This window comes from Paramisgurnus dabryanus, chromosome 1 (assembly GCF_030506205.2).
Source record: "Paramisgurnus dabryanus chromosome 1, PD_genome_1.1, whole genome shotgun sequence".
Classification (NCBI taxonomy): Eukaryota; Metazoa; Chordata; class Actinopteri; order Cypriniformes; family Cobitidae; genus Paramisgurnus; species Paramisgurnus dabryanus.
The window spans coordinates 20,645,753-20,656,341 of record NC_133337.1 but is presented as its reverse complement, the minus strand read 5'-3'; the positions used below and the strand labels follow the sequence as shown (position 1 = coordinate 20,656,341).

At 36.9% G+C, this 10,589-nt stretch overlaps 1 protein-coding gene across 1 annotated transcript; it reads right to left on the bottom strand.

Annotated features, from left to right (window-relative positions):
• Nucleotides 1-403: 403 nt before the first annotated feature.
• Nucleotides 404-2,535, bottom strand: LOC135750444 (uncharacterized). Its single transcript, XM_065269275.2, has 3 exons — nt 2,255-2,535; nt 1,579-1,760; nt 404-1,455 (listed from the first exon to the last, which is right to left on the bottom strand). The coding sequence occupies exons 1-3, from the start codon at nt 2,403-2,405 to the stop codon at nt 928-930; spliced, it is 861 nt and encodes a 286-aa protein (XP_065125347.2). The 5' UTR covers nt 2,406-2,535; the 3' UTR covers nt 404-927.
• Nucleotides 2,536-10,589: the final 8,054 nt, after the last annotated feature.

Genomic DNA, 10,589 nt, shown 5'->3' with positions numbered 1-10,589 from the left:
ACATCTCAGTCTCATAGAAATTCCTCTTTTAGAAATGTCAGCCAGAAAACGGCCCAATCTGAAAAACTGATGCTTATGACATCACAGGCATCTAACTGCCCCTCCACTTTAAAATAATTGGCTACATTTTTTGAGTGTCAGCAAAGTCAGCCAATCAGTAATGAGATTGCAAGTTAAGCCAGTAGGGGGAGCCAAATAGGTGCAAAACCACTTGTTTAAAATCCCCCACCCTAATAGAGCTATCTGAGAGAGGTTTTTAGGAAGCTTCTAAGGCATTACAAACCCAAACAAAAAAAATTTGTCTACATGTCACATCACAGAACAAGAAAAAATACTCCATTCAATCATTCTATGTCACCTTTAACAGTAGATATTTTGATCATAGACTTTCAGACGTCAACTGTGTGATTACCGTCATTTATTACAATTCTTATTTTGTAGCAAACAGAAGCTAATACAGGTTTAGAACAACACAAGGGTATGTAAAAGACAATTTTTATTTTTTGGGTGAACCATCCCTTTAAGAGCACTTACCGTTGTTTTATCAATAACTTCATATACAGTATATATAAATCAGTTAAAATTTGTGTTTATTAATAACTTTTTGTATTCAGAACAAAAAAATCCTAAAAAGTAACTGCATCAATTTCCAACATCATTATCCAATGTAGGGTCACATGCTGGAGACTTCTTATCCGAAACACGCTGGAGATGCTGCCAGCTGCATCACAGGGCTTTCACAGAAAGACAACGCATTCATACTTGCACTTATGCAAAAAAACTAACTTTCAGGTTGTGTATATAATGCCTAATACCAGTGAGTATGGATCAAACAAACACAATCAGATCCATGTGTTTGTATTTTTTTCATTTCCAGTGTCCATAAAGCACACAATTGTTCTAATGGTGCTGGTCCACAGTAGTTATTTACAAACTTCTGCTTGTAGATATTGGTTGCAAAGGTTGGATTTCAGACGGCTGAGTGTTTGGAGTATGCTCACTGCTGGACAGTAAAACTTGATACCTAAAAATGCTGTTGTCCACCTCGTGCATGAAATGCGGCAGTAAATGTGGGGGAAGTTTCCGCATTCTGTGCTCAATGCTTTTGCAGTAGGTAGAAATCACATCATCACTGCACTCTTCCTGAGGAGCCAACCTTTCCAGGATTTTACTAATGTTGTGCAACAAGTTTGCAGACTTCTCATTGGTGGACGCGTCCAGCATCTTCCTTCTGCGCTTCATCCGAGGCCGAGGGGTGCTTGGCTGACTGAAGGTGCAGGGCACAGGCTCTTCTTTGATCGGCACGGATGCTTCTCCGCAGATGGCGGATTCTGGTAGGGGACTGCTTGGCTTTGACTCAGCTTCAAACAAGTTGGGCTCTTCAGGGTTGCTGTTCCAGGTGTCATTGCTGGTTATGGGTGAGAGTGAACAGGAATCATCAAAAGCCAGTGGTTCCTTAAAAAAATACAAATGCGTTCACACTTAGGGGAGTTCATACAGCTGTTCACTTTTGTAATATTCAACTTACAGTTAGTAAATTAATGTATTCAACACATATATAGTAAATAGGTTAGTTACCATAAAATTTGGTTTTGAAGTGATCTCCCTTCTTTTCATATGAGGCTCTAAGAACTGTAACTGGTTCAGGATCCATTGCTGTCTGCCAGTCTTCGGAGCATCGACACTTCCTGTTGGCGCAGCTTTCTTGTACCGTGAGTACTGTGTTCGTAGGGAATCCCACCTCTTCCTCAGTTCCTTTTCTGCAGGACAATGTCAAAGTTTGTAAACAGTAAGCAAATTTTGCATGTCAAATGAATGTCTATATGCAGAGCATTAAATCTGGCTTTATCTTGGGCATTTCAGTTCACCCAAAAATTTAAATTCTGTCATTTTCTCATCCTCATGTTGTTCTAAACCTGTATGAATACAAATCGGCTACTATTTGTTTTTCCTACTATAAAAGTCAATGGTTACAATCAGCTGTGTACACTACTTACCATCATTTATCAAAAAATATATTTTGTGTTCGTCAGAAAAAAGAAACTCATACAGGTTTAGATTTAGAACAACATGGGGATAAGAAAATGATGACAACATTTTTATTTTTGAGTGAACTATCCCTTTAACTACGCCGATCGGTATGCGAAGCGACGCACCTAACAACAAAGCTGCTATAAGCTTGACTTGTTTTATTAAACTGTGATCAGCATTCAGCAACACCAACAGTTAGGACAAGTAAAAAAGTAAATCTCACCTGATATGGCAAGCGTCTGCTCGATCTCGCGCCAGAGTTCTGCTCTATGTCCTCTGCTGGCGTAACATTTTTCTGTGACGTTGTACAGCGCTGGCCGTTCCTGAATCAAAGCGATCAGCTGGTCTTCGCGTTGTTCATTCCAGGTGGCCATATCGTTACAGTCGGACCATCGGATAATAAACAAAACGAGAAGAGCAATCGGTTTGTGTTGTTGTTGTTGTTTCGTCACTTCCGTTTCTCTTCTGGTGCGCTGCCTGGTTCTCACAGCCAATCAAAGTGCGGAGCGTGCCGCAAAAAACGAGGCCAAAGACCGCTGCTACTCAGGCTACTCATATCCGCAAGACCGCAAGACTTGTTACATAGAGTCTGTACATTGTTAATAAATACAGAAACTTAAAATATACATATTTAAACACATATTATATATTACCTACCGTGGACACTCTATATTATACACATGTAGACTATATATTACACATGCAAGCATTCATGGTCATTGTAGTATTACACAAACATACAACATGTATTACACATATATTACACAAATATATACATGGGGTGGTTTCCCCGCCCAGACAGGGATTAGAGTGTAAGAGTTGTCTAAACTGAAAACGCCCTCTGTTTTGCCTCAAAATGCACACAAATGTTTTTAGTAAGGCACGTTTGTTAAAACTACACTAGTCAACATTCGAAGTGGATCAAAAAAGTTTATCAAAGGTGTCCTAAGACAAGAACGCATATTGTCCAATATTTTAAGACAACTTTTATGAAAGGTTTTGATCCACTTCAAATGTTGACTAGTATAGTTATATTTCATAATTAAACTAAGGCCTTGTCATGCTTTAAATTAATCCCCGTCCAGAAAACTTATGTTTATTTACATCCCTTTTTCAGGTAGGCTACTTTGAATGAGTGTTTGAAAAACTTTATTAAACACTTTAAAGGCGCAAAAGAGGATGTTTTTCGCCGACTGAGAAGTTTTTTAAATGAGCGCATGCGTAAGAACAGCATCCCTCCTTCACGGCTCATTTCTAGGGAACGCCTTCCAAAACTCGTGCACAAATATTTGAACACGAGTGTTTGTTTACCACCGGCATATGCTGTGTCGCGTCAGTAAACAAATAAGTTAAAACGTTAGATCAGTCGACGCTACTCACATTTCAACTAGCATGTAGCAGACTGGTCAATGCCTTACAACTATAGTACAAGAACAACGTCAATAATAACAGTACAACAATAATTATTCCCCAAAGAAAGAATAATCACTATTACCTTTTGGGAAGAATTTTGCGAACTGCGCGTCTGTTTTGACACCTCTCTGTTCCTTCATTGCTCTCCAGCGTTGAAATGTTTCTCCATAACGACTCTGTTTACATTACGGTTCTTCTGACAATTTTCTCCTATTCCCAGCGGCTTAAAAAAGTCTTTCTTTTGCGTCTTCCTTCGAGTTTCTTCTCTACCGTGGTGCAAATTCGAGGAGGAAAGCAGGATCGACAATGAAAACAAACTGAAACTTAAGACGGAGTTTGATGCGCTATGCGCATGCGTCACCTGTGTAAAGTTACTGGAGCGCGCACGTCTCTCACAAGGATCGTAATGGCAGTGATTGACAAGCCAGAGGTCCAATCGCTTATGCGATGACCGCATGAGCAATTGGCTGATGTTTTTAAGGCCCTATCTTGTGCATAGATGATGTATATTAATATTATTACTTTCAGTGCAGTTCAGTCTTTTATCATTTAGTAAAGACAGTTTCAAGTAATATTGCAAAAATGTATAAAACAAACATCCTCTTTTGCACCTTTAACAATTGAATGTAAATGAAAATATATTGCATTTTAAAACTTTCTCTCTAGTCTAAAGTTGTCTGAGTTGCAAAAATGTCTTCTTGCTTCTTGCTTGGATGTCAGACATCCACAAACAACTATTGGGTGCTCAGAGTTATAGATAAATATCATTATTCCTAAAAACCAACTGTATTCATATCATGCAGTGAATAGCATCTATGCATAAGGTACAGTAACCTATAAAAATCCTAAAAGTGTGGCCTGTTTAAAGGGTTAGAGAGAGGCTGAAAAGGGAGGAAACTGAATTACAACTGGTTTGGCACACAAAAATATAACTATAACTTGCAGTTTAAATGTACTCGAGGGAAAATACATCAAATTATTACAAAAGTGCATTAAATGAACCCTTTAAAGTCATCTTAACTGGTTGGTGGTTTGCCGCAGCTAAAGGATTGAACCCCAAATCTTTAACCTCTGCACCACCACACATCAAAGATAATCTGATATCTTACAAGCTCAGGACCACAGTAAAGTGATGATAACCCCAGCGGACGTTTATTTAAGCGGTAGCTGGATTTTGAGTGATTTTAAGTAATTTGTTATTCTTCCTGGTTTACGCTGCCCCGCTGTACAAAACGCAGGATAGTTTTCAGTGGCGTTCATCCATCTGGTTTCTCTGTGATTCCTGCTTAATTTTTAGTGATGCACCGATGTATCGGCCGCCGATATTTATCGGCCGATTTTTGATGAATTTGAAACCATCGGCATATCGGCAATAGCACGAGAAAGGCAGAAACCGTTTGTTTATTAATTACCTGCATAAAGAAATCCATTATATGTAAAAAATGAGTTCATGTTGTTAATAAAATAAATGCTGAATAGCAAAAACAACCTTTGAAGGTTGTCATGCTGTCTTATTGTATTTGTTTTAGCTTAATTTGTGCCTCTCTTATTATGTTGGTCAGTTGAATGTTAATTAGATCCAATCCATGTTCAGTAAAAATAATTTGATGCAGAAATAAACTAGCTAATAGACCAACTGTATAGTGTTGTATAAAAGTGTTTAATATTGGCATCGGTATTTGCCAGAAGGTGTCTGTTTAAATCGGTAACGGTATCGGCCCCAAAAAATCCTATCGGTGCATCCCTATTCATTTTCTTACCACCTGTTTAACATCTCACATCCTTACAGCCAACCTATAGTGCTCATAAGACCTAAATGCTAACACCAGTTTGTCAAAAGGATTAATATTGCCTTGGGTTTATATGAAAATGAATGCTAATGATGAGATTTGGAGCATCAAAGTTTCATTTCACTCATTGATTTAAATCTTTAAATGACCTTACTCAAACGATATCAAGGAAAACAAATATGATGGAAGTATTGTGATGAAGATAAAGAAGAAATTTTAATAAATGATGGTAAGCACACAGTTGATGGTACCCATTGAACTATTGTATTTGTTTTTCCTACTATGGAAGTCAGTGGTTACAATCAGCTGTGTGTTCACCATCATTTATCAAAATATATTATTTTGTGTTCATCAGAAAAAAAACAATCCATACAGGTTTAATACAACATACATACAGTTTTATAAAATCATTTTGGGGTGAACTATCCCTTTAATAGGAGCCCGCTGACCAGGGCTGCGTTCAGCCCCGACAAAACGTTGCACAACGTTTATTAAACTGAAACGGTGATGCATTGAACACCCTGTTGTGATGACGCAAGAGTTGCAACTACGGTAGCTGAGAGGCCATTCTTTGTGTTCTTTTTTAAATGTTTCTAAAGCCTGATGAAATCGTTATAAATGTGTGTTTAATACTGTAAAATAACCTCGATGTTACAATCACTGACCTTGCTGTCCAAAATGAAAGACAACATTCCAACTTGAACCCATTGAGAGAGCTGTCTCTTTACTATCGCGTGGTTTTATACATCTTGCCGCTGATTGGGCTGACATTTCTGACACACCCACCAAACAAGAGAAAACGCTTCTAAAACCTGTTGCATTCCGTTGCACACCGTTTCCAGGAAACATGTCGTTCAACCCGGAAACCGTAGCAAAACGTTGCGCACCGGTGTGAGATTGAACATGCCCCAGGCGTGAAATCTGATTGGGCAGGAATTCCTGAACCGTATTATTGACACGTCAATATTATAATACTAATACATTTTGTTTTCATTTAAATTAATTAAACAACATGTGGGTAGTTAAAATAGTAAACATTTGTATCAAAAACCAGCCCTGTTTTTTAACCCGTGCAGACGGGCCTGACAGACATGGCCACGCCCACTGTGACGAACAGGCCCACCGAGTTGTTATATGTATATTATTTAACGTGTTTTATATAATTTTTTATATACGTGTTTTCAGGGTTTAAATTGGGCCGGGGCCGTCCGGGGCTAAGCCCCGGCACATAGGCTGAAGGTCTCGCTCTGCTCTTGCCAGTGTACTCGCTGCGCTGGTGCGTGTGCACTGACGCGAAGGGAATAATGCGTTTTCATTCATTATGGGGCATACTCACCAACGCAAGTTCAACAATTTGCGCGAGCAGATTACATGCAAAGTCAATGCAAAGACGCAACCAGGCGCGTCCTCGCACGGGGCGATGAAAATGACGCGAATTGGGTGCCGCAATTGCCGCGAAACACGCGCTTTTCCCTTTAAATGCGTCTTCGCGCAAGTTATGTAACTCAAGCGAAAAAACTCAGAACTTCAAGAACCACTCTCACGCAGGATCATTTGACAAGAGAGAGCGAGAGAGAGAGAGAGAGAGAGAGAGAGAGAGAGAGAGAGAGAGAGAGAGCGAGACAGAGAGAGAGAGAGAGAGAGAGAGAGAGAGAGAGAGAGACAGAGGTAATGGTGCCCACGTCGAGAAAACTTAATAGAAGACTAGAAACGTGTAAAGGATTAAAGTATGTATGTCACTCATATAATTACATTATGTTAACTGGATAACACTGGATATAACGTATATAGGTACGTGACAAAATGACGTAACGCGCACGATTGCTTTGTTCCCACGGATGTGTTCCCAGCAGGTATTCAGCGCCAGATGCGTCGGTGACTTAAAAGATCTGTTGTATCTTTGCTTTGATAATACCTCTAAAGCCCATATACTAGTGACATAAATTACTTCCTCACGTTGATTCTCACGTTCGAATTTCCAAGATTGCTGTCGTAAGAAGAAAGTTATAAGCGAAGCAAAATTTGTCTCGTGTTTGGCATTTAAATCCTTTATGAAGGCGAGTATTTTTTTGTTTCAAACCAAATACTTTTGATAGAATATACATTTAACTTGAATTAGGTGAAGTTTGGGATTGATTGTAACATTCGCATGTGCTTTTTTAAGATCCGCAAGTGACGTTGTTCAAAAGCAGAATCGCCCATTCAATCATATTGGCTTCCAAAACTTCTCCGTTTTCATCAATCCGTGCAGTATTTTTCAAAGTAATCATACAGAACGAAGGATTAGAATCTCTAGATTACATTATTGGCATGATTTTGTCAAACATATAAATAAATACATGCATGCAACATGCATGCATTTATTGATTTATTAATGATAAATAACATAATCATCAATTAATGTATTAATAATATCTGACTCTTTAAATTGCTCGCCAGCATTATTAGTCAATTAAGAAATATTAAAGAAACAATGAAATTTTTCTTTAATATATAAAAATATAGCTTTTATTTGAGAGGGCTTTGATTTCATATGGAAAGATATGCGTGGATTGATGCTCTCGGTTTCATTAATTAGTGGTTAATCAGAAATAATAACATTCTTATATATACCTTTTAAAAAGATGTCATCTTAACTTTGTTGGACTGTTAATTACCTACAATTTGGTGTTTGAATTATGCAAATAGGCCAAGAAATGAGGAAGTTATGATATTTTGAAGTGTTTGGTCAAGCGGAAGAGGTCACAGTTTTTCATAGTTTTCCTGTGTTAATTGGGTACAAAAATGACCCCCAATTTTCGAGTTTAAAAATGCCATAACTTTCTTAATAATTATCCGATTTTAATCATTTAAAAAACATTTTAAAGTTTGTTTTATTATCTATCATATGGATATAATTATATATGAATTTTCTAGATTTTTTTTTTGTCACATACCTAACGTATAGTTTAATAAAATAATGTATTTTGATTACACAAATCAAACCTAACTATATGATTGTTTTAGCTGCTGACCAGCATAGGGAATCTCTATGGCTAATTTATAAGACATGTTGCTGATACAGTACTGTGTGTTGTACCTTTTCTTGTTAATTGAGTCTTTTGGGGTAGACTATCTTATGCCTAGAATTATTCAAGGAGGTTGATTCTTTTAACTTTCTTTAAAGTTTGATCAGTTGTGCATAATGACATGTGCAACAAATGGATATAGGGTGTCAAACTCATAGATTTGCATCATTTAAAATTCAGAAGCTCTTTTTAAAATATTTTGGGTCAACCTCTGGCACAGCTTTAAAGCGGAAACTTATCAATTCCTATCAGAGGTCCAGAATGTCATTGAAACACACCAGTGGCTTTGCTATCATCAGTATTAAACATGTTACCCCTTGAAGTACCCCTCCCCGCAGAGCCCCCCCACATAACAAATCCCAATTTAACCCCTGCGTGTTTTACAATTTAAGACAAAGTTACGAAACGAGAAAGTTTTTTCCTATTGAACTGCACCTGTCAATCTTTACTCCTTTGCTCCTCAATTAATATTTAGTCACACTGCGCCATCTAGTGGACAATAAGGAACTTTACAACAAATGGTTCTTACAGAAAGTAAGCCAGAGGACGGGAATGTTTGAGAAACACAGTTAAATAAACCCTAAAATCTGAAACCCAAAGCTCACATTTATTAAATTCTAAACCAGTTTACAGGATTTATTCAAATATATATATATATATATATATATATATATATATATATATATGGGATGTTTCAGAAACAAATAATTGTCAGATAAACCCTGAAATCTGGAAGCTTACATTTATTGAGTTATTAAGTAGTTTACAGGATTTATTCAACTAAAAGATAGATAGATAGATAGATAGATAGATAGATAGATAGATAGATAGATAGATAGATAGATAGATAGATAGATAGATAGATAGATAGATAGATAGATAGAATATATGAAGGTTATGTAGATATATGAATGTTAAAACTAAATGTACTCAATACACTAATGAACAGATCACATTCAGAGTCTCAGGATTTATTTTTATTGCATATAAAATTTAAAATACAAAAATGGAAAGGTATTTATTTTACATGAAGAGACATACATATTCATAAGATGCCAACATATTATATGAAAAGAGAATAAATAAATACAAATCTGGAATCATAAATTAAATGTACTTTAATAGTGAGGAAAAAATAAAATAATTAAGTGCAATATCACAATAAATCATAAAATATCAAAAGATTTTAAGCAGCTTCTTAACATTCCAACCTCTCATTTTAGCAAGAGCTTTGGAAAAAAACTCAACACTCAAAACAAAGATATTTTTATTATAATAAGTAGTGGCAGGGATTGAAAGAATCTACATTAAATAAATAAAACACACACACACACACACACACACACACACACCCACAAACACACACACATAGAATTCTTTGTTTTCATAGAACACGTGGTTGTCATGGAAGCATTATGACATCACACTCGGTGCCTATAAAAAGCCTCAGCCAGAGGAGCCGGTACCATTTGACTGATCTGAACGCTTGCCTTTGGTTGACTCCGAACGCAACTGTACAGATTACCAAGTGAATTTTGCAGACTTTCCAAAAGTTCGCAACTTTAAGCTGATTGACGCACTGTGTACGGACAGACAGTTTACTTAGATTTCAACCCTCTGTAAACCGAATCTAAGCACAGTTAAGTCTTCAGTTATTCTCAGACATCATGTTTCGTCCTTCAACATCGTCCGTTAAGGACACAAGACGAGCAGATGTCGAAAACACAGATTTTTGCCTTCCGAATGCTGTGCCGGTTTTCGACTTTGTCCCTGACACCGGACTCCCGTCGAAAACCAGGCGCGCTGCCGGTGGCTTAAATCCGTGTGGAGGAAGTGAGGAGGAGGAGGAGAAGGAGGTGGATGTTTCGCTTGCATTTGCTAAGGCGAAATGCAAAGCAGGTAAGATGCTAAAAGTTCAACAACATACAGTTTATGTATATATGTAAATGCACGTGTACAGATAGACACCAAGGGGTGCTTGTGTAACATTTTTTTCTCTTTGCAATACAGGCAGCTTTTTGCCCATTTTGGCATTAGCCCTACATCCATTTAAGAAATAAACTAATATAAATAAAATAAAGATTTAAGATAGAAATATGAGGTCTTGTTTTAACTAGGGCTGAGCATAGATTAATCTAGATTAATCTCATACAAAATAAAAGTTATTTTTTGCATAATATATGAGTTTTTGATGCGTGTAAATATTATGTATATTTAAACACACACACAAACATATGTTTTATTTAAATATTGTTTTTTAATTTATATATAATTTAGAATATCTAAA